The sequence below is a fragment of the Erpetoichthys calabaricus genome, chromosome 7, assembly GCF_900747795.2.
Source record: "Erpetoichthys calabaricus chromosome 7, fErpCal1.3, whole genome shotgun sequence".
NCBI classification, from domain to species: Eukaryota; Metazoa; Chordata; class Cladistia; order Polypteriformes; family Polypteridae; genus Erpetoichthys; species Erpetoichthys calabaricus.
Window position 1 is genome coordinate 7,937,329 of NC_041400.2, and position 25,765 is coordinate 7,963,093.

The 25,765-nt window shown below is 42.6% G+C and overlaps 1 protein-coding gene across 4 annotated transcripts in view; it reads right to left on the reverse strand.

Moving 5' to 3' along the window:
* fsd1l (fibronectin type III and SPRY domain containing 1-like) overlaps positions 1-25,765 on the reverse strand; it is a 141,849-nt gene that overhangs the window by 44,861 nt on the left and 71,223 nt on the right. For all 4 annotated transcript variants that reach the window (XM_051929806.1, XM_051929805.1, XM_051929804.1 and 1 more), the window contains exons 6-7: positions 20,603-20,724; positions 328-537 (exon numbers count right to left, since the gene is read on the reverse strand). In XM_051929806.1, the coding sequence (XP_051785766.1) occupies positions 328-537; positions 20,603-20,724 (332 nt within the window). The remainder of the gene's footprint in view (positions 1-327; positions 538-20,602; positions 20,725-25,765) is intronic.

Here is a 25,765-nt window from a genome sequence, read left to right on the forward strand (position 1 = left end):
TGGATCGAGCTTAAAATCAACACATTAGATAGATAGATAGATAGATAGATAGATAGATAGATAGATAGATAGATAGATAGATAGATAGATAGATAGATAGATAGATACTTTATTAATCCCAAGGGGAAATTCACAAAAAATTAGGCGGAAGCGGAAAGGTGAAAGATGATGGAGAGAGATGGGCATGGGGACGAGAGAGAGAGAAAGCAGCATGCTAACACCAGAAAGAATCCACTTGCATGAAAGTGACATGCAGAATGATATAAAACAATGCTCAATGTTTTCATCTTAATCGTTAAGAAAGTAGAGCACAGATCTCAGGTTTACCTGTTAATGAAAACTCTGTTGATCTGATGTTGTCTTCAACCTCCCAGCAGCGCTCGTCTTTCACCCTGGGAACTCCTTCATGGTTGGTTTTCCTGTACTCCAATATGTAGTGATCTATCTTACTGTCCTCCTCGGGCATCCTCCAGACCACCGTGACAGAATTGTCAGCCACCAAGCAGTCTGAAACATCAATTTCTGGAGCTCTGGGAACTGAGACAAACATTTGAATAGATTTAGGCAGATGTCCGTATGCAAGCAATGAATATGAATGCTGAAAAATTAATTTGAAACAAAGATATTCATATAAATGATGTCATGATGATGATGATGATAGTCAGAATGTTCAGCTATTAAACAAAAAATTATTTTGTGTTATGTCTATGATTTGCTATTTTGCTATGAATGTAAAAAAGTTGGGTGGACATCTTCTATGTGTGGTGATTCCACAATTTTTGCCATGGGGTCGTATAACCATTGGACACTTAAGGTGAGTAAGGTGATCTGAACTGCTAGCCACACTATCTCCTGAAGACATCCATCCATCCATTATCCAACCTGTTATATCCTAACTACAGGGTCACAGGGTCTCTTGAAGACAGGAAATAAAAAAAAAATAAAAATATTTGCTATCTCTTGTCCTAGGTGTACCTTCAGCACCTTTCTTCCATATCCATGTGTGTCTGAATGTCTCTTTACCTACGCTTCTTCTCATGTCAAAGTCAAAGAGAACTTTATTATCATCTCAACTATATACAAGTGTACAGATAGAGAAAACTGAGAAGCTCAGGGTCCACAGTGTAACAACATGAAGTGCAAATATAAAATTTTAATTAAATAAAAATAGAATTAAAATTTTTTTTAGAATAAGAGAAATTACTATTACCGCATTTATTTTCCTTCTCCATTTTTTATTTACCTATATATATTTATTTATTTCTTTTGTTTATTGTTGCCTTATTAAAAAGCCCTAAGCTTTAGCTAAGCTCTCCTTATCAGGGGTGGGGTTTGATTTGTCTTCAATTTTTTTTTCTTCTTGTTATAAATTGATCTATTTGTATGGAATGATTACAATAAAATCAATAAATAAAATGTAAAAAAAAAAGAATTAAAATTTAAATTTTAAATTAAAATTAAAACACAAACAAGACAAGACATTGTGCAAAGACAAGATTGATGCAATGTATGGTACTATGCAACCTAGATACATAAATATAGTCAATAAATATGTAATATAATAAATAAATAAATAATAGATATAGATCAGGGGTGCCCTCACTGTTTTCGGCTTGCGAGCTACTTTTAAAATGACCAGGTTGAAATGATCTACCTACATTAAAAATGCTATATATACAGTACTGTGCAAAAGTTTTAGGCAGGTGTGAAAAAATCTTGTAAGCAAAGAATGCTTTCCAAAATGGAAGTGTTAATCATTTATTTTCATCAATCAACAAAATGCAGTGAATGAACAAAAGAGAAATCTAAATCAAATCAATATTTGGTGTGACCACCCTTTGCCTTCAAAACAGCATCAGTTCTTCTAGGTACACTTGCACACAGTTTTTGAAGGAACTCGGCTGGTAGGTTGTTCCAAACATCTTGGAGAACTAACCCCAGATCTTCTGTGGATGTAGGCTTCCTCACATCCTTCTGTCTCTTCATGTAATCCCAGACACACTCGATGATGTTGAGAGCAGGGCTCTGTGGGGGCCATACCATCACTTCCAGGTCTTCTTGTTGTTCTTTATGCTGAAGATAGTTCTTAATGACTTTGGCTGTATGTTTGGGGTCGTTGTCCTGCTGAAGAATAAATTTGGGGCCAATCATACGCCTCCCTGATGGTACTGCATGATGGATAAGTATCTGCCTGTATTTCTCAGCATTGAGAACACCATTAATCCTGACCAAATCTCCAACTCCATTTGCAGAAATGCAGCCCCAAACGTTCAAGGAACCTCCACCATGCTTCACTGTTGCCTGCAGACACTCATTATTGTACTGCTCTCCAGCCCTTTGATGAACAAACTGCCTTCTGCTACAGCCAAATATTTCAAATTTTGACTCGTCAGTCCAGAGCACCTGCTGCCATTTTTCTGCACCCCAGTTCCTATGTTTTCGTGCATACTTGAGTTGCTTGGCCTTGTTTCCACGTCGGAGGTATGGCTTTTTGGCTGCAACTCTTCCATGAAGACCACTTCTGGCCAGACTTCTCCAGACAGTAGATGGGTGTACCTGGGTCCCACTGGTTTCTGCCAGTTCTGAGCTGATGGCACTGCTGAACATCTTCCGATTTCGAAGGGTAATAAGCTTGATGTGTCTTTCATCTGCTGCACTAAGTTTCCTTGGCCGACCACTGCGTCTACGATCCTCAACGTTGCCCGTTTCTTTGTGCTTCTTCAAAAGAGCTTGAACAGCACATCTTGAAACCCCAGTCTGCTTTGAAATCTTTGTCTGGGAGAGACCTTGGTGATGCAGTAGAACTACCTTGTGTCTTGTTGCTGTGCTCAATCTCGCCATGACATGAAACTGTCTTCCACAACCTCACCTTGGTACCAGAGTTTGGCTGTTCCTCACCCAGTTTGAAGCTGTTTCTGTTTCAGTTAATGACTGTGTTTCAACCTACGTGTGACATTGATGATCATCAGCACCTGTTTGCTAGAATTGGTTGATCAGACACCTGACTAGAATCCTACAAAATCCCTGACTTTGTGCAAGTGGACCTATAAGAATTGATGCTGGTTTGAAGGCAAAAGGTAGGAACACCAAATATTGATTTGATTTAGATTTTTCTTTTGTTCGCTCACTTTGCATTTTGAAAATTGATAACAATAAACAATCATTATTTATATTTCTGAAAGCATTCTTTGTTTACAGCATTTTTTCACACCTGCCTAAAACTTTTGCACAGTACTGTATACAGTATATACTGAGTATACTTTATACATAAAATATATGTTGTTGCATAACTGAATAACCCTTATGGCACAATAACAATACAATACATTTATGGTCACTACAGTATTTGGATTTAATAATCTTCCTGTGGGAAAAGGCTGACTCGCATAAATAATTAGAACAGAATACTGCAGTTATGGAGGTAGCACATTTCCTCATGTTTGGGTGCTTGTCCTCTGTGAGTTCCAAAACTGTCCATGAGCCCTGGACTTCAGCTGAATGTCATCCTGTAGTGTCAAAATCTCATCCTCCACTGTAGAGGACTTTTAGGTGAGACAGTGTTGCAATTTTTGATGCAGGTGAGTCCCCCTCAACATCTTCCCTATAAGGATAGCACTTAAATGTAGCGATTGGCTCAAGTAAAGCTGAGTCTTGAAACCATCTGTCAAAGTCTGACAAGCAATTTTCAATCTGCCCCGTGTAGCGTATGCGGTCAAGTTGCGCACATGCCTTCCATTGCGTCTCCAGCTCTGATGCGAGGTTTTGGATGTTCCTCAAATCAAGGCTCTGCAACTTTGAGGACAGATGTTGCATTTTTCGTTTGAAAGCACTAACTGAGCTAATCATATTGACCATGGTTTTCTCTTTTCCTTACAGCTGTAAATTAAGTTCATTCAACATGTTGGTCAGATCGGGAAAAAAATGCCAAGTCTAGCGGCCATTGATCGTTATTAAGTTGCTTGTATTCTGCATGTTTAATGACAAGGAGAGTCTTTAAATCTCAGCAGGAATTTCTCCCTAGCCATCTGCCTCAACGAAGGCCTCTTTTATCATCTCTCCATCTTGGAAGGACTTCTTATGCTTAATGATCGAGTGACTCACCCGTATCAATGCTTCGGTGTGTCTGCCTTTGCTTTTGAATTCAGCCAAGTGAAAAATGACGGCTGTCCGATTAACTGCGATTTTAGTTCCCTCTCCTTTCTCTTTCTCAGATCGCTTTTCTGGAGGAAGTCAGTTTCGTAGTTTTTATGAACAGTTCGAAAGTGCCTTTCCACATTTTCCTTCTTTGGAATAGCAATGATAGATTGACAGATCAGACAAACGCACTTTGATTGTGACATTGTGACAAAAAAAAATCCTCTTCCAATTCCACATCCAGCCCATAACCAACACATTTTTTTTAAATCCTTTCTTTAGTCGATATAAATTGGAAGGCTAACTAGATCACTTAGATAGTTTTGCAGTAGCTCGTGCGTTTGAATGTGCGTGTGGGATGACCAGTGTGTTAGAAGAAAAGAGATCTCAGACTGGCCACCCTGTATGTCAGTCAAATGGCAAATGCCATAGGGAGGATATATGATGGACTAACGTTTAAAAGAAATTTTTTTTAATGCCAGCGCGATCTACCTGCACTATCTTTGCGATCTACCGGTTGATCGCAATTGACGCATTGGGCACCCCTGATATACAGTGCATCCTGAAAGTATTCACAGCGCATCATCACTTTTTCCACATTTTGTTATGTTACAGCCTTATTCCAAAATGGATTAAATTCATTTTTTTCCTCAGAATTCTACACACAACACCCCATAATGACAACGTGAAAAAAGTTTACTTGAGGTTTCTGCAAATTTATTAAAAATAAAAAAACTGAGAAATCCCATGTCCATAAGTATTCACAGCCTTTGCCATGAAGCTCAAAATTGAGCTCAGGTGCATCCTGTTTCCCCTGATCATCCTTGAGATGTTTCTGCAGCTTCATTGGAGTCCACTTGTGGTAAATTCAGTTGACTGGACATGATTTGGAAAGGCACACACCTGTCTATAGAAGGTCCCACAGTTGACAGTTCATGTCAGAGCACAAACCAAGCATGAAGTCAAAGGAATTGTCTGTAGACCTCCGAGACAGGATTGTCTCAAGGCACAAATCTGGGGAAGGTTACAGAAAAAATTCTGCTGCTTTGAAGGTCCCAATGAGCACAGTGGCCTCCATCATCCATAAGTGGAAGAAGTTCGAAACCACCAGGACTCTTCCTAGAGCTGGCCGGCCATCTAAACTGAGCGATCGGGGGAGAAGGGCCTTAGTCAGGGAGGTGACCAAGAACCCGATGGTCACTATGTCAGAGCTCCAGAGGTCCTCTGTGGAGAGAGGAGAATCTTCCAGAAGGACAACCATCTCTGCAGCAATCCACCAATCAGGCCTGTATGGTAGAGTGGCCAGACGGAAGCCACTCCTTAGTAAAAGGCACATGGCAGCCCACCTGGAGTTTGCCAAAAGGCACCTGAAGGACTCTCAGACCATGAGAAAGAAAATTCTCTGGTCTGATGAGACAAAGATTGAACTCTTTGGTGTGAAAACCAGGCGTCACATTTGGAGGAGACCAGGCACCGCTCATCACCAGGCCAATACCATCCCTACAGTGAAGCATGGTGGTGGCAGCATCATGCTGTGGGGATGTTTTTCAGCGGCAGGGACTGGGAGACTAGTCAGGATAAAGGGAAAGATGACTGCAGCAATGTACAGAGACATCCTGGATGAAAACCTGCTCCAGAGCGCTCTTGACCTCAGACTGTGGCGACGGTTCATCTTTCAGCAGGACAACGACCCTAAGCACACAGCCAAGATGTCAAAGGAGTGTCCTCACAGGTGGCGCAGTGGTAGTGCTGCTGCTTTGCAGTAAGGAGACTGTGGAAGATTGTGGGTTCGCTTCCCGGTTCCTCCCTGTGTGGATAGTGCTTTGAGTACTGAGAAAAGTGCTATATAAATGTAATGAATTATTATTATTATTTATTAAAGGAGTGGCTTCAGGACAACTCTGTGAATGTCCTTGAGTGGCCCAGCCAGAGCCCAGACTTGAACATCTCTGGAGAGATCTTAAAATGGCTGTGCACCGACGCTTCCATCCAACCTGATGGAGCTTGAGAGGTGCTGCAAAGAGGAATGGGCGAAACTGGCCAAGGATAGGTGTGCCAAGCTTGTGGCATCATATTCAAAAAGACTTGAGGCTGTAATTGCTGCCAAAGGGGCATCGACAAAGTATTGAGCAAAGGCTGTGAATACTTATGGACATGGGATTTCTCAGTTTTTTTATTTTTAATGATTTTGCAAAAACCTCAAGTAAACTTTTTTCATGTTGTCATTATGGGGTGTTGTGTGTAGAATTCTGAGGAGAAAAATGAATTTAATCCATTTTGGAATAAGGCTGTAACATAACAAAATGTGGAAAAAGTGATGTGCTGTGAATACGTTTTGGATGTGCTGTAGATAAAACAGAAATTATCAGTGTATGATTGTTGAAGATGTGTAAACAATGACAGGTCAGAATGTTTCACAGCAGAAGGATATCAAGAGTGTCAAAATACTTAAAGGTCAGTATGAGATTTTCAGTTCTTTTCTACCTGCACACTCATCTTTGCAGGACAGTGGCTCACATGTATAAAACTTCTGTTTTTCGAGGTGGTTGAGGCCGTGTGGAAGGTCCCAGGGGGCAGCCTGGTGTTAAGGAGTCTGACAGCTTGGGGTTAAAAACTGTCCTACAGCCTGGCAGATCTGACTCTGATGCTACAGTATCTTCTCTTGGATGGCAGAAGTGTGAAAAGTCCATGTGAGGGGTGTAAGGGTAAGGGGGTCCTGCACAATGCTGTAGGCCTTGCAGACACTTGTGGTGTAGCGGGTCCACAGTTCATGTCAAAAAGGCCACTTTTTACAATAAATAATCGCTGCACTCGCGGCTTAGCGAGGGGGCGTGGCGTGTGTGTGGCCGAGCGGTTCCCGGGGAATTTGTGATGCGGGCGGTTCTCACTTAAGTGCACAGGTGAAGAGTCGTCTGCATCTGTAATTGTTCCCAGGAGCTGCTGATTGCCACAGATGATCCACGTCCCCGTGATAAATATTAGGGTGTCCCAAAATTCACACAAGATTTGAATTTGGCGCCATTTGTGAGGTAAAGTGTTGCCAACGAAAAAAAAAGACAGTGTGACAGCACACAGTTCAGGGTTATTAAAAATGGAGCGCTACACGAAAGAACAAACCGTTTTCATTGTTGAGCAATATTTTTAAAATAATGAAGGTTTGGCAGCTACAGTTCGCAATTTTCGTACAAAATATGGTCAGAATAGTGATTTAACTTCATCAACTGTGAAGAGATTAATTAAAAAATTCAGGGAGATGGGATCAATTAGTGACCTTAGACACTCTGGCCATCCTTCAACAAGTCGTTCAACACAAAACATCGAAGCAGTTCGTGAGAGTGTTGCTGAGAGTCCAGGAACATCAATTCGGCACCGTGGTCAAGAATTGAACATTTCCAGAAGCTCTCTACAGCGTATTCTCACGAAAGATTTGCATCTTCATGCTGACAAAGTTCAATTGAGTCAAGAACTGAAGCCTACTGATCACGCACAGCAAAGAGAGTTTGTTGATTGGATTTTGGAACAACAACAAGTGAATGCTGATTTTTCAAACAAAATCATCTTCAGCGATGAGGTTCATTTTCATCTTGATGGCTTCGTTAATCATAAAAATTGTTGCATTTGGGATTCAGAAAATCCACGAGTGATTGTTTGAAGTCTAAGGTTTATGCCATCAAGCCCACGACCACCCACGCCTTGAAGGAGGAAATTGAGCGCTGTATCAACGAAATTCAGCCACATTTATGCAAAACAGTCATGGAAAATTTCGACAAAAGAGTGCGTATGTGCCAGCAAAGCCGTGGAGGCCATTTACCCATGTCCTAGAAGGATGGGGACCCTACCCAGCCGGGACACCTGGATGGTCCCCGTGATGGACAATACCTCCCCTGGGCCACAAGGGGGCACCCGCCTGGGTCTGTTTATGGGCCACTGGACCGGAGCTGGGACACTCATCTCTACGGGAGGACGTGTCCACCACCAGGGGGCGCCCAGACAGTCTTGAAGTCCTGGATGGCAGCACTTCCACCACACCAGGAAGTGCTGCCGGAAGGGGCACCCGGAGTGCTTCCGGGGGCTCTCTTGACACTTCCGCCACACCAGGAAGTGTTGTCATGGGGAGCATCTGGAGCTCATCCGGGTCAGTACATAAGGGACCGCTTCCCTCCAGAAGCTGAGCCAGAGATGGGAGGAAGGAGACAAAGCTTGTGAGGAGGGGAGAGGCGGTGAGAAAGAGAAAGTAGAAAAGAAAGAGAATGAAGAAAGAGTTGGTGGAGGAAGGCATTGTGTTGCGAAAAGAAATAAAGAAGTGTGTTTTGGACATTCTGGTGTCTGTCTGTCTGTGTCCGGGGGTATGCTTTCCACACCCAATATGCTATTCCATACATAACCCTATACTGTATACCAGGGGTAGGCAACGTCGGTCCTGGAGTGCCACAGTATGTGCAGGTTTTTGTTCCAACCCAGTTCCTTAACGAGAACTCAATTATTGCTGATGAAGCACATATTGCTTAAGTGACATTTTAATGCTTCATTTTAGTGGTCTCGCTTGTTAAGGTTCTCCAACCTTAATTGCTTATTTCAATCTTAAACTGCTGCATTCAGTGTTTTAATTGCTCCTTATTAGCAATAAGATGTAAAAGACAAAGCAGCCAGCAGTTCTCCAGCTAGTTTTTTTCCAATTACATCTGTGTGTGTTCATCATGCACTGTTTGATTTAATAAAACACTTAATAGAAAAATGTGACAGACTGAAAATGATCTGTTTTAGGCTTCAAATCATTTGGATGATATCCTTGGAAAGGAAAAAAAATCTACGATATAAAAGCCTTACATTGCACAGACTAACAAGCCATAAAATTAAATAAGGTCTGAGATTGGCAACGATTGGTTTCTAATTAAGCAATTGGGTTGAATGAAAACCTGTAGCCACTGCGGCTCACCAGGACCGACATTGCCTACCCCTGTTTTACATCTTATTGCTAATAAGGAGCAATTAAAACACTGAATGCAGCAGTTTAAGATTGAAATAAGCAATTAAGGTTGGAGAACTTTAACAAGCGAGACCACTAAAATGAAGCATTAAAATGTCACTTAAGCAATATGTGCTTCATCAGCAATAATTGAGTTCTCGTTAAGGAACTGGGTTGGAACAAAAACCTGCACATACTGTGGCACTCCAGGACCGACGTTGCCTACCCCTGCTGTATACTTTATGAATCAATTAAAAATTTAGAATTTTTAATTAAAAACCTGTGTTCTCTATCAAAATTACTTCTTGCATGAATTTTGGGACACCCTCTAGAAGCGCGAAGTGGCTAGTAGGGAAAAAAATGAAGAAAGAGAGAAGGAAAGACAAACGGAGGTTGCTGGAGAAGAAGGCAGGAAGCAGGGAGAGGATAGCCGGTGCGAGAGCAGGCAGCTGGACAGTGAGCCCTAGCGGGGTGTTTGGCCGACACCTAGGGCAGTTGGTAGTGGTCGCTCCCGCTTAGCACTGTGAGGAGCGGGAGTGACCGGAAGAAGGATGGCTTGCTGCAGAAGACAGCGGGAGTCGGGAGGCTTGGGAGGTGGATTCCGTGAGCGTGAGTTGGGGAACCCAAGTCTCGGTCTGGAGAGTGCTGAACCGAAGCCAGGGATCAGAAAGCCTCCAGATCAGAAGGTAGAATGAAGGTCAGCTGCAGGTTGGGTGGTTCCCCTGGTGCATAGCCTGGATGGGAGAAGCAGGGGAGTCACCAGTAGAAAGGCACCGGGCTGATTTTAAAAAGGACAGCTTCCAGACGTTATTTTAAACTCGTTTTTAAAGGATTTATTTATTGTTTTTTTTTTAACCTCCACCTTACAACTGTTTTATTGGATTATTTATTTAAAGATCTGTGAAGCACTGCACTATTTATTTGAACACTTTAAATAGAAAATTAAAATGACGCATAGAGAAAAATTCAAATAAATTTTGCATAGATTTATTCATACATAGATATTTATTCATCCATCCATCCATTATCCAACCTGCTGAATCCGAACACAGGGTCACAGGGGTCTGCTGGAGCCAATCCCAGCCAACACAGGGCCCAAGGCAGGAACCAATCCCGGGCAGGGTGCCAACCCACTGCAGGGCACACACAAACACACCAAGCACACACTAGGGCCAATTTAGAATCGCCAATCCACCTAACCTGCATGTCTTTGGACTGTGGGAGGAAACCCACGCAGACACAGGGAGAACATGCAAACTCTGTGCAGGGAGGCAGCAACGCTACCACTGTGCCACCCTACTTTATATTTATATTTATAATACTATAATAATATACCGTACATACTCAGCGTATAAGTTGATCATAAAATCAGACCCCGACTTATACACCCATTCAAAAATGTGACATTTACAGAACATGCAGACTCCACGCAGGGAGGACCTGGGAAGCAAACCCAGGTCCCCAGGTCTCCCAGCTGCGAGGCAACAGCGCTACCCACTGCGCCACCGATATTTATTTATGCATATAATTATTTATAAGCATCAACTAGACAAGAATATCGTATAGACGCACTGATAAGGCATGTTCTGATTATTAGTTTAATATAATTACACTGCAAAAACTAGAACCAGTGTAGAGTACAAGTGATAGGTGGGGATGTTTTATACACAGAGCAAGAACGCATTCGGATTGATAACCAAACAAAATCATAAATTGTAAATTAGTTGTTTATCTTCGTAGAAATTATTATCGGTGTAATGTTAATGATTGTTTTTGTTACTGCATCATAAATTTCAACTGCTGTGTCTGATACCATCACGATAATGATTTTTGAAGCATTTGTGGATGAAAATCAGAGAATTTTACTTTTTTCATTCATGAGTGATATCTTTCCTAACCCTGCTGCTTACACACTTATTGTACTGAGCCTTTTGGCCAATAATGTTGCCCCCAAAAATGTGCCGCCCCATCCTAGCTACGCCACTGCTTATTTTCAATGCACCAATCTTTCCTCCTTTCTGGTTTTATATTTTCCATCTTTGAAGAGGAAACTCTCAGCATGCCTCATATGCCTTTGCTAATGTCTCCGCATGGACGCTCCCTCTCTTGAGTGCATTCCTGTAAAGCCAGCTTCCCAGATTCTCTTACTATTCTCAAGGTGCATTTTTTCACTTCCTTTTTTTTCTGTCCAACACATTTGAGTCTCTTTTCTCCACGCTGCTTTCTTCTTCACTTAGATGTCGACATTTCATTTATAACGTACTGTCCTTATACGCTTTATATGCACTGAGAGCCCTGGATCTGTGTGTGCTCAAATCCTTCACAAGACTGAATGTTTTGCTGCCTATTGTCCTATTTGATAGATTGTAAGTAGGGCGTGTCTTTGGTCTCGCGGGTCTTTAAAATGTCTTCTGAGAAGATCACGTATCGTAGACTTGCTTTTTGCTTTCCAGGACAGGAGATTTCACATACAGTAATCCCTCACTTATCGCGGGAGATAGGTTCCAAGGCCGACCGCGATAACTGAATTTCCGCGAAGTAGGGACACCATATTTATTTAATTATTTAACATGTATTTGGACGTTTTTAAACCCTCCCTGTATTGTTTACAACCCACCCTTTACTCTATTACTAACAGGGACAACTGCTAAGCAATATGAAATCGGTAGATAAGTTTACTGTATAGCGAAGTACACGTAGCTATATATGACGTGATGATGGTGATGAATATGCTGCGCAGTAAAAATGATGACGATGAAGGTGATAATCCCCTGAATGCAGTAGCAAGAGCACGCTAATGCTGGATGAGTGAGATGAGACTTCCTGGTTAATGCAGTACTCCGTTGCTGAGCCAATCAGCAGCACACAGGAACTTAACTGCGTGCTCTGATTGCGTAGCTTCTCAGCCATCCGCCAATAGCATCTCTTGTATGAAATCAACTGGGCAAACCAACTGAGAAAGCAAATACCAGAAGTAAAAAGACCCATTGTCCGCAGAAACCCGCGAAGCAGCGAAAAATCCGCGTTATATATTTAGATATGCTTACATATAAAATCTGCGAAGTCGTGAATCCACGAAAAGTGAACCGCAAAGTAGCGAGGGATTACTGTATACCGTATATTCTCAAGTCGGGTCTTGAAACCCGAAAAATCGATCATAAAAATCAGACCCCGACTTATACACCCATTTAAAAATACAACACTTAATCATTTTATTTTTTTTACATCATCTTGCCTCCTCCAGTCTCGCTCATCAGTTTCTCAGACGCATCAAATTTTGTTGCCGCAGCGCAGTTACCAATTTCTTTTGCTACTTCAATGATGTTTAATTTAAAACCAGATTCATATTTTCTTCTGATCGAATGCTCCATCATGGATAAGGGATGCTCTTACGATAAAGGGGTATGAGGGTGTGAGATACAAAAAACACAAAACAGTGCAAACGTCACCTCTGTGTAGTCCGGGTCTTACCGTGTGGTCACATAGGCATAATAAATAGAAATATAAGGCCGTGTGCTCCGTGGTTCCTCTCTCAGGTTGGTGTTAGCAGATCATAATCTCTTGGACCAAAAGCGGGAGTTTTCTGCATTTTACTTGTATGACCGACATTATAAAGTACCAGAAGTTATACTGTAAAATCAACTCCTGACTTATCTTTTGGGAGAACTTAAACATGAGTATATACGGTAGTAGGTTTATTTAACTGTGTTGTATTTATTTATTAATATCTTTATTTTTTTGTATGTTTGCATTGATTATTTTGTTCTTTGAAATTGTAATTTGTTTGTTTAACTCTTTGTAAAGCACTTTGGACTGCACATTCTGTATGAAATCTAATCGGTGCTACAGAAATAAATGTAAATGTTGCTGTCTTTATTAACGGAAGGAATACTGACGCTCCCAGCTTTATTCAGCTCACAGCTGCGGGCAGCACACTGGACTTCTGTTCCCTGAGGAAATGGTGGGATATGTTCAAGAGATCAGCTTTCTCTTCTCTATTTTAAACATTGGCACAAATAAGTTGGTATCTGCTTCAGGGTTACTGCAATACCATCCACAGAATAACATCTGCACTGCAGGTCAGAAGGACAGACTAGCAGAGGGACAAGCAAAGCCACATATTTATATATGAGGGGTCACTAAAGACCCATCTAAAAAAATGACACTTAGTTGCAGGGTTTGTTGTGAAATACGTAAAAAACAAAATGTACTTAAATGTTGACCTGAGAGAAGAATGAAATCCATTTTGATTCCACCAGTGTGGAAAATCATAAAGAAAATTTGTCATAAATTGCTTCCTGGTGGTCCAACTAGAAGGTAAACTCAAGATAGCAGCTACCCCATGTACTTAAATCTGCATCAGACTGTCCATGATTTCTCTTATCAAGAAGCTATTTTAAGAATATGTACATAAATAATGCAAAAAGACGTAAATGTATTTTAATACGATGTATTATACTCAGTGATTAGATTAGATTAGATTAGGGAATCCATTCCCGGACGGGTTTATCCATTCCCGGGAATTCGGGAATCCCAGGCATCTCACATGTGAACGGTTTTAGAACGACCGACACTTACTTACATTGAAACAAATAAAAGACTAACCTTATCTATAAGCAGTTCATGTTGTCATAGAAGTACACGTATCTTTAGTTGCAGTAATAAGAACATAGAAAGCACAACGTCCTCACAGGTGGTGCAGTGGTAGTGCTGCTGCTTTGCAGTAAGGAGACTGTGGAAGATTGTGGGTTCGCTTCCTGGTTCCTCCCTGTGTGGATAGTGCTTTGAGTACTGAGAAAAGTGTTATATAAATGTAATGAATTATTATATATCTATTAATTATATAGTGCCTTTCATTCGTATCTATCTATCTATCTATCTATCTATCTATCTATCTATCTATCTATCTATCTATCTATCTATCTATCTATCTATCTATCTATCTATCTATCTATCTATCACAGGTGGTGCAGTGGTAGTGCTGCTGCTTTGCAGTAAGGAGACTGTGGAAGATTGTGGGTTTGCTTCCTGATTCCTCCCTGTGTGGATAGCGCTTTGAGTACTGAGAAAAGAGCTATATAAATGTAATTTATTATTATTAACGTGTCCAGCGTGCAGTTGTCCAAGAACGCACCTTCATGCAGAAGTACGTCAGCCGCTAAGAAAGCACGCTGTGCCTCCACTGAAGTAGGCAGCACAATCATCAGATACTGATACACTTGTTCTAAACAACACCCGCGCTTGCCGTTGCACTGAAACACCGCCATTTCAGCTTTAACTGATGCATCCAGTTTCTTGTCATCATTCTTTGATGGCAAGTTTCTTGGCACAGATAATGCGGATGCAACAGACTGACAGATTGCAATTTTAAGTTGCTGTTCAAAGTTGTTGTCTGATGAAGTGCAAGCTGAAGCAATGGCACCACCTTAATTATTTTCAGCTATAACTCTGTTATTTCTTGATCGATTTTTACACTTTTACACGCTATATATGTGAGCTTGGCCGTTCCCGTTTTCCCGGGAATTACAGCAGTTTCAATGTCCAGCAATCCTGGGCTACCGGTAATCGGGAGCTCGGGAATGGATTCCCTAGATTAGATAAACTTTATTAATCCCAATTGGAAATTTTGGATGCAAACAGCAGCAGAAACTTAAAAAGCAAAGATACAGACTTACAGGACAAATAATACAACCAATCAATCAATCAATCAATAAATCAATCAATCAATCAATCCAAAAAGAAGTTAAAAGAGTTGAAGCACTTAGTCTGGAATGTCTGAAGGAAGCAGTCAATTGCTTGATGACAGCAGGCTGAAAAGACCCCCAGAGGTGCTTCTTAGCCCATCATGGAGGAATTAGCTTGTGGCTAAATGTGCTCAAAGAGAGCACCTCCTGGAGAGAATGGAGGGGATTTTTCGTAATGTCATCAAAATATATCGTCCTCCTCTTTTTCACAACACCTTCCAGTCAGGGCTAGATTAGCCATTAAGCAAAATAAGAACATGCTTAGGGCATTACGGGAAGGGGGGCACCACAGACATTTTCCATTGGTGGAGTTACAATGGACCATACGGTGCAAAACTGCAAATGGTGAAGCTCAACCAGGTTCCACAAAAAAGGACTTCCTATTAAATGAAAAAAATTACATACATATACTGTAGATAGATAGATAGATGGGGCGGCACGGTGGCGCAGTGGGTAGCGCTGCTGCCTCGCAGTTGGGAGACCTGGGGACCCGGGTTCGCTTCCCAGGTCCTCCCTGCGTGGAGTTTGCATGTTCTCCCCGTGTCTGCATGGGTTTCCTCCGGGCGCTCTGGTTTCCTCCCACAGTCCAAAGACATGCAGGTTAGGTGGATTGGCGATTCTACATTGGCCTTAGTGTGTGCTTGGTGTGTGGGTGTGTTTGTGTGTGTCCTGCGGTGGGTTGGCACCCTGCCCTGGATTGGTTCCCTGCCTTGTGCCCTGTGTTGGCTGGGATTGGCTCCAGCAGACCCCCGTGACCCGGTGTTCGGATTCAGCGGGTTGGAAAATGGATGGATAGATAGATAGATAGATAGATAGAGTGCATCCGGAAAGTATTCACAGCGCATCACTTTTTCCACATTTTGTTACAGCCTTATTCCAAAATGGATTAAATTCAATTTTTTCATCAGAATTCTACACACAACACCCCATAATGACAACGTGAAAAAAGTTTACTTGAGATTTTTGCAAATTTATTAAAAATAAAAAAACTGAGAAATCCCATGTCCATAAGTATTCACAGCCTTTGCTCAATACTTTGTCGATGCACCTTTGGCAGCAATTACAGCCTCAAGTCTTGTTGAATATGATGCCACAAGCTTGGCACACCTATCCTTCGCCAGTTTCGCCCATTCCTCTTTGCAGCACCTCTCAAGCTCCATCAGGTTGGATGGGAAGCATCGGTGCACAGCCATTTTAAGATCTCTCCAGAGATGTTCAATCGGATTCAAGTCTGGGCTCTGGCTGGGCCACTCAAGGACATTCACAGAGTTGTCCTGAAGCCACTCCTTTGATATCCTGGCTGTGTGCTTAGGGTCGTTGTCCTGCTGAAAGATGAACCGTCACCCCAGTCTGAGGTCAAGAGCGCTCTGGAGCAGGTTTTCATCCAGGATGTCTCTGCACATTGCTACAGTCATCTTTCCCTTTATCCTGACTAGTTTCCCAGTCCCTGCAGCTGAAAAACATCCCCAAAGCATGATGCTGCCACCACCATGCTTCACTGTAGGGATGGTATTGGCCTGGTGATGAGCGGTGCCTGGTTTCCTCCAAACGTGACGCCTGGCATTCACACCAAAGAGTTCAATCTTTGTCTCATCAGACCAGAGAATTTTCTTTCTCATGGTCTGAGAGTCCTTCAGGTGCCTGTTGGCAAACTCCAGGCGGGCTGCCATGTGCCTTTTACTAAGGAGTGGCTTCCATCTGGCCACTCTACCATAAAGGCCTGATTGTGGATTGCTGCACAGATGGATGTCCTTCTGGAAGGTTCTCCTCTCTCCACAGAGGACCTCTGGAGCTCTGACAGAGTGACCATCGGGTTCTTGGTCACCTCCCTGACTAAGGCCCTTCTCCCCCGATTGCTCAGTTTAGATGGCCGGCCAGCTCTAGGAAGAGTCCTGGTGGTTTCGAACTTCTTCCACTTATGGATGATGGAGGCCACTGTGCTCATTGGGACCTTCAAAGCAGCAGACATTTTTCTGTAACCTTCCCCAGGTTTGTGCCTCGAGACAATCCTGTCTCGGAGGTCTACAGACAATTCCTTTGACTTCATGCTTGGTTTGTGCTCTGACATGAACTGTCAACTGTGGGACCTTCTATAGACAGGTGTGTGCCTTTCCAAATCATGTCCAGTCAACTGAATTTACCACAGGTGGACTCCAATGAAGCTGCAGAAACATCTCAAGGATGATCAGGGGAAACAGGATGCACCGGAGCTCAATTTTGAGCTTCATGGCAAAGGCTGTGAATACTTATGGACATGTGCTTTCTCAATTTTTTTATTTTTAATAAATTTGCAAAAATCTCAAGTAAACTTTTTTCACGTTGTCATTATGGGGTGTTGTGTGTAGAATTCTGAGGAAAAAAAAGAATTTAATCCATTTTGGAATAAGGCTGTAACATAACAAAATGTGGAAAAAGTGATGCGCTGTGAATACTTTCCGGATGCACTGTAGATAGATAGATAGATAGATAGATAGATAGATAGATAGATAGATAGATAGATAGATAGATAGATAGATAGATAACCCTTCAGAAGTAGGACACACATGAGTCACACACACACACACACACACACAAACATAAAATATCCTGAAGACACGTCCTTCACGCTCCACAGCCAGCGCAGTTTGCATGAGTGGGCCTTCAAGCCCGTCACTTTGAGTTTCCCTGAGACCTTCTCCCTGTCGAGTAGATTTTGCCCGTTTTAGCAGAGCGGCCTAACACGGTTCGCTCTGAGCTAACGCCTCTTGGCTTGTGCACTGTACGTTTATCACTGGATTGCTATTTGCTGTGACCTTTACTGAGCTAAATATATAAAAAAAATCTACTTTGAAACTACTTTCCATGGGATTAGAGGATTAATCCGGCATTGAGATACAGTTTACAGTATACAAAGATATAAAGGAAGTTCTGATCAAAAGTGACGTTTGGTATTGTAAAACTGTTTATCTGTGCCAAAATGAATTAGAACTGTAAAGGCTCATAATCAGCCAGCTTCTCCGGTGTTACAGGTCCGGTCTGTCTCATCCTGTCTCTTTTGTCGATATTTATGCGGTTATCATATTTCTATAATCCTTGTGTTTATCAAAAAACTGTATTAATCTATTTCTTTCAATGTGTGTGTATCAGTTACCTTGATATAAGTCTTACAGGCTGGAGACCACCTCCTGCAGGGAAAGATAAGGAAAGTAAAGTCGGAGCACTAGCTGTGCTACCCACTGTGGTAGTGGATGACCAGGGCCCTCACCCAGCTGGGACGCCCTGATTATGGAAGGACCGGGGAAGAGAGCATTTCCAGGGTAGGACAGAGGGCAGCCCCCTTGGTTTCCAATGGGGCCAAGGGGTCATAAGCATGGAAATTCAACCCTGCTGGGGCCCATGATCACCACCACAAGGGCACATTGATGTTTTCAGGGCCCTATTTGGTTGCACTTCTGCCACACTGGAAGAAGCTCGTTGGACAGCTGGAGTCTTTCTGGGTGCCCTATAAAAAGGGGCCAGTTGCCAGAAGTAGAAGGCCAGAGTCGAGAGGAAGAGGACAAAGCCTGAGTGGGAGTGGAGGAGGAAGGAATGGTGGAAAAAGGGACTGTGCTGGGCTTTGTGAGCATTGTGTGCTGGATTGGATCAATAAATTGTGTGTTATATACTAAACCAGTGTCCTGCCTACCTGTCTGTTTCGGGGTTAGGGGATCTGTACACACATTAAGAAATCTAAGTAATCAATGTATGCCTCAGGATTAACATTTACAGTGCACCATCTATTGGAAAATATTTTGCAATGCATGTAGTGATACAATGCATTGCATTTATCACTCTAACAGATGGCGCACCACAAACATATTACAGAAATAAAATGTGTTACAACAAATGCTTGTGATGGGCCATCTTTTTGAATCACAAATGCAGTGAATATATCTCTGTTATATGCCATTTGGTAGGGGATTTGTACAAGCAGTATTAATGTTTGTATGATACAATGCATTGCATTTATCATTCTAACAGATGGCGCACCACAAACATATTGCAGAAATAAAATGTGTTACAACAAATCCTTGTGATGGGCCATCTTTTTGAATCACAAATGCAGTGAATATATCTCTGTTATATGCCATTCGGTAGGGGATTTGTACAAGCAGTATTAATGTTTGTATGATACAATGCATTGCATTTATCATTCTAACAGATGGCGCACCACAAACATATTGCAGAAATAAAATGTGTTACAGAAATCCTTGTGATGGGCCATCTTTTTGAATCACAAATGCAGTGAATATATCTCTGTTATATGCCATTTGGTAGGGGATTTGTACAAGCAGTATTAATGTTTGTATGATACAATGCATTGCATTTATCATTCTAACAGATGGCGCACCACAAACATATTGCAGAAATAAAATGTGTTACAGAAATCCTTGTGATGGACCATCTTTTTGAATCACAAATGCAGTGAATATATCTCTGTTATATGCCATTTGGTAGGGGATTTGTACAAGCAGTATTAATGTTTGTATGATACAATGCATTGCATTTATCATTCTAACAGATGGCGCACCACAAACATATTGCAGAAATAAAATGTGTTACAACAAATCCTTGTGATGGGCCATCTTTTTGAATCACAAATGCAGTGAATATATCTCTGTTATATGCCATTTGGTAGGGGATTTGTACAAGCAGTATTAATGTTTGTATGATACAATGCATTGCATTTATCATTCTAACAGATGGCGCACCACAAACATATTGCAGAAATAAAATGTGTTACAGAAATCCTTGTGATGGGCCATCTTTTTGAATCACAAATGCAGTGAATATATCTCTGTTATATGCCATTTGGTAGGGGATTTGTACAAGCAGTATTAATGTTTGTATGATACAATGCATTGCATTTATCATTCTAACAGATGGCGCACCACAAACATATTGCAGAAATAAAATGTGTTACAGAAATCCTTGTGATGGACCATCTTTTTGAATCACAAATGCAGTGAATATATCTCTGTTATATGCCATTTGGTAGGGGATTTGTACAAGCAGTATTAATGTTTGTATGATACAATGCATTGCATTTATCATTCTAACAGATGGCGCACCACAAACATATTGCAGAAATAAAATGTGTTACAACAAATCCTTGTGATGGGCCATCTTTTTGAATCACAAATGCAGTGAATATATCTCTGTTACATGCCATTTGGTAGGGGATTTGTACAAACAGTATTAATGTTTGTAACGGCGCCATCCCTTGCTTTTTGAGTGATAGTACGCTCAGTGGAAGAAGACCCAGAAGGACTCTACTATTGCAAGAAAAAAACATAAAAAAGCCAGGCTAGAATTTTCTAAAGAAGCCACCGTTCTTCTGGGAGAAGGTCCATTGGGCAGATTTGGCAAGTCACATTAGTTCTTTATCCACAGACGTAAAAAATGAAGATTTTGAAGAAAAGACCACCAGACCTGATATGAAACATGAAGGAGGTTGTGCAGAGAACAATGAAACCTCAAGACTTTCTAGATGTTCTGGAGTGAAATGCACTGCCCAGCATTAGGGTATGCTGCCTCAGTCGCAGGTCAAGGAGCCTCCAACAGGTTAACAAGCCAAAACACACAGCAAAAAGCTCCGAAGAATGGCTAAGAACAAAAGTGGCCATCAATGAGCTCTCCAGCAGCTGACACCCCCAGGCTGTAAAGAGTGCTGACGGTCTTTCAAAGAACACATTCACTTCAAACTCTTTCCACACATTCATCACAGATTCAATTGTACCTGGCAGAAACTTCAGGGACTGCAGCATTTGCCTCTCCTGAGAAAAGTCGACCATCAGGTGAGTCATGTTGTCGCTGGCCTTGGGCTTCACTGACAAGCGAAATGCTGGAGCCATCGTCACCCTGAAAGTAAAAGCAGTGCTTTAGAATTCTGACAGCTGTTGGGCGGTGGCGTTGGACAACGTCTAACTGTTCTGGCTTTGGAAAAGACCAAATATGACCCTAACCCTAACAGAACACATTGTGCAAACATCTCATTTTTTACAATAAATAGATGCAGTAGGAGTTTAAGCAGCTCGGGGGTCTTGTTCACAAATGGAGGAAGAAGGGCGTAGGAGATCGATCAACGGGCAGATCAGAGTGGCGTTTGCGGTCATGTGGACATCGAATCGGTCGGTCATGGTGAAGAGAGAGCTCAGCCGAAAAGTGAAACTCTCGATTTCACCGGTCAATCTGGGCACCTATTGGCACCAATGGTCAGGAATTTAGGGTAGTGGCAAGACGGCAGATATGAGCTCACTTCGTAGGGTGTCTGGACTCAAGCTTTAGAGATTGGGTGAGGAGCACAAACATTTCGGGAGGAGCTCAAAGTAGACTCTGCCTTGAAAAGAGCCAGTTGAAGTTGATTCAGGCATTGGATTAGGAAGCCTCCATGGGCACCTGGAAGGAGACCTCGAGGGCAGACACAGGACACAAATGGCATGGGAACACCTAGGTATCCCTCTGGAGGGGAAAAGGAATGTCTGGTTGCTTAAGCTGCTCATCCCACAGCCCTGTGTCAGATAAGCAGTAAGACATTGGATGGATGGAAACAATAAATGTCCAAAGTTTAGGAGCCATTTATTTCATGATGGAAAAGCAAAACACCAAAAACTCTGCTTATCTCTAAAGAAGCTTCACTCATCAAGAAACCAAACAATTTCTAGTGTTGACAGCCAGCGTGTAGAAGACTTCATGCCTTCATTATCCCCCACTGGCACAGTATGTTTCATGCTTTCTAACGCATGGTCTTGTCTGCTTATTCTATACCACTAGCTGGCCGAGTCCACAAAAATTCCCAAACTGTTGGCCTAGCGAGTAAATCAAAGTGTGGGACATCCATATAATTGAAAACAAAATCTACAAAGTGGAACTGCCAACGATTTCACACAAGAAACGCTCAGTCAACGGCCTTTGCTGTGTGCACGTTACACTCACCGGCCACTTTATTAGGTACACCTTGCTAGTTTTGCCTTCAGAACTGCCATAATTCTTTGTGTCATAGAAGCTACTGGAAACATTCCTCAGGGAGTTTTGGTCCATCTTGACATGACAGCATCACACAGTTGCTGTAGGTTTGTCGGCTGCACATCCATGATGCAAATCTCCTGTTCTACCACATCCCATAGGTGGTCTACTGGATTGAGATCTGCTGACTGTGGAGGCCATTTGAGTCCAGTGACCTCATTGTCATGTTCAAGAAACCAGTCTGAGATGATCTGAGCTTTCTGACATGGCGCATTATCCTGCAGGAAGGAGCCATCAGAAGATCAGTACACTGCGGTCAAAAAGGGATGGACATGGTCAGCAAGGTGGGCTGTGGCATTTAAACAATGCTCAGTTGGTACTAAGGGGCTCAAAGTGTGCTAAGAAAATATCACAGACACCATTACATCACCACCACCAGTCTGAACTGCTGATATAAGGCAGGATGGATCCATGCTTTCATGTTGTTGATGGCAAATTCTGACCTGACCATCTGAATGTCGCAGCAGAAATTGAGACTCGTCACACCAGGCCATGTTTTTCCACTCTTCTGTTGTTCAATTTTGCTGAGCCCGTGCGGATTGTTGCCTCAGTTGCCTGTTCTTAGCTGACAGGAGTGTCACCTGATGTGGTCTCCTGCTGCTGTAGCCCACCTGCTTTAAGGTTCGACGAGCTGTGTGTTCAGAGGGAGTTTTGGTCCATCTTGACATGACAGCATCACGCAGTTGCTGCGGGTTTGTCGGCTGCACATCCATAATGCAAATCTCCCATTCTACCACATCCCATAGGTGGTCTACTGGATTGAGATCTGCTGACTGTGAAGCCCATTTGAGTCCAGTGACCTCATTGTCATGTTCAAGAAACCAGTCTGAGATGATCTGAGCTTTCTGACATGGCGCATTATCCTGCAAGAAGGAGCCATCAGAAGATCAGTACACTGCGGTCAAAAAGGGATGGACATGGTCAGCAAGGTGGGCTGTGGCATTTAAACAATGCTCAGTTGGTACTAAGGGGCTCAAAGTGTGCTAAGAAAATATCACAGACACCATTACATCACCACCACCAGTCTGAACTGCTGATATAAGGCAGGATGGATCCATGCTTTCATGTTGTTGATGGCAAATTCTGACCTGACCATCTGAATGTCGCAGCAGAAATTGAGACTCGTCAGACCAGACCACGTTTTTCCACTCTTCTGTTGTTCAATTTTGCTGAGACCGTGCAAATTGTTGCCTCAGTTGCCTGTTCTTAGCTGACAGGAGTGTCACCTGATGTGGTCTCCTGCTGCTATAGACCACCTGCTTCAAGGTTCGACATGCTCTGTGTTCAGAGCTGCTCTTCTGCACACCTCACTTGTAACGAGTTCTTATTTGAGTTCCTCTCGCCTTTCTGTCAGCTCAGACCAGTCTGGCCATTCACCTCTGACCTTTGGCATCATCAAGACCTTTCCACTCACTGATGTAAACCCTAAAGATGGCTGTGCCTGAAAATCCCAGGAGATCAGCAGTTTGTAAAATACTCAGAGCAGCCCGTCTGATGCCAACACCCACAACACATTACAAGTCACTTCAGTCCCCTGTCTTCCCCATTCTGATGCTCAGTTTGAACTTCAGCAGGTCGTCTTGATGATGTCTACAGGCCAAAATGTATTGAGTTGCTGCCATTTAGATATTTGCATTAACAAGCAGTTGAACAGGTCAAGTCAAGTCAAGTTGGGGAGCATGCACTGGTACAGTGTGTTGCCGCACCCACCACACGACGAAACCGCTCAGGATCCTGGTTGAACAGGTATACCTAATAAAGTGGCCGGCGTGTGTATAATATTATTTTCTTTTCATATCACATGCACAAGACAATGAGCATGGTATCAAAATAACAAGTCTTAAGAGTAACATAATAACATTTGCAATAAATGTTAAGTGGGATAAAACTACTGGGTGTAGAATTATTGACCTCCAGACAATAGTTTACGGAGTACAGTGAAATCTTCAAAACGATGCCAATGAATTCATCCTTAGCTCAGGGGTCCACAGAGCCACTGATAGGTGAATTACCCTTTCCAAAATGGAATTTGACAATCATTGCATATTTACCAGAATAATGGTCTATATCAGGGGTGTCCAACGCCGGGCCTGGAGGGCCGCAGTGGCTGCAGGTTTTCATTCTCACCCTTTTCCTAATCAGTGACCAGTTTTCACTGCTAATTAACTAATTTTCCCTTCATTTTAATAAACTTGTTTTTAAGGATTCAGTTGTCTGAATTTATTCCTTTCTTCATTAAACGACAGCCAAACAGAAACGAGATGTTGAACGAGCCAACAGCTGACCAGCTAAATTGGGATTTCAAACTCCAGCCAGTTTCACTATCTCTTAATGAGAAGCCAATTCTTGCTGTTAATTAAGCCCGTTATGTAGCTCTTTTAGGGCGGAATTTGACTTTTGTCGACAGGAGGGGTTGAGGGCAAATGTCGACAAAAGTCGACATCCAGGGATAGAGGGCGACAATCAGCTGTTAATGGCGACAAAACTCACTGTCACGTCGCAGGCATTCCCTCTGTGCTTGGAGGAATGCTAGACTCGTTGACTCGGCAACTAATCCTTGCGTGTGCGTGAGTTGTGAAATGTAAACAAAGGCAAGATGGCATCGACATGTCACAAGGGAGCGAAGCGAGAGCAGAAAAGAAAACACTCGGCAGACGATGTTTTGCACATTATCGCGGAGTCAGACTCTGATTTTTCAGAATTGGATTTTATTGATAGTGATCAGGAGATTGAACAAGAGAGTGAGAAGCCGGCATCATCTGATCGGACACCAGCCGATGCCGCGCCAGCTGATCCGCTGCCAGCTGAGCGCATTCGCGCAGCCGATGCATCTACAGCAAGGTTCACGTGGGTGGAATACACAGACATTGATCCGTGGGAGCCGAACTGGCTACCGGACTTCACAAGATGGCATGGCTTGCTGTTGGACTTGACAGATTACCAGCCGCTGGACTACTTCAGGCTGCTCTCTCCTGATGCTGCTTTTCAGCGACTGTCAGATGAGACGAACAGGTAGGCAGAGAAATTTTTTGAATCGCGGGCTACGCTTGCATCGCAGTGGAAACCCACAACAAAAGACGAGATGAAGCGCGCTATGGCATTACAAATAGAGATGGGACAGAACTGGTGATATAACTTCAGGGAGCATTGGTCCAAACGTGCTTTGTCCCCTGGTGGCTTTGGACAGGTTATGCAGCGTGATGATAGGTACGTGATGCTGCAAAGTTTTATTCACTTCTGTAATAAACAGAAGCAAATCCCATGGGGTGAGCCAGGCTATAACGCCATGCATAAAGTGCAGCCCCTGCCTGGCATTGTGGAACCAACATAGAAACAATTTTATCAGCCTGGCTGTGATTTGTCTGTGCATGAATCTATGATAAAATAAAAGGGGCACCTTTTTTTCTGCAAATATATGCCAGACAAGCCCACAAAGTATGGCATAAAGGATTTTGTACTGGCAGAAGCAAACTCTGGTTTCTGCCTGAAAGTAATTACATATACAGGAAAGTATTCCTTTCAAAGAGAGAACTGTCCCTTGACAAGTCAGGTTGTGCTGGAGCTGCTTCAGGGTTATGAACATTTGGGTCACGTTGTGTACATTCGGACAATTTTTATACATGCCCAGAATTGTTCATGGAGCTACAGAGCAGAGGAATTGGAGCTTGTGGCACAGTGAGGGTGAACAGGAGACACAGGCCTGACAGGCTGAAGAGGAAAAGAGGTGACAATACGGTTTTCATGCGGGCAGAAAACTTGGTGGCAGTGGCATGGCACGATGGCAAACGGGTGACTTGTTTCTCTACAGTACACACTAACAATATATGTGAGAAAGTGCAGCAACAGACAATTGAAAAGCAGGCACCAAAGCAACATG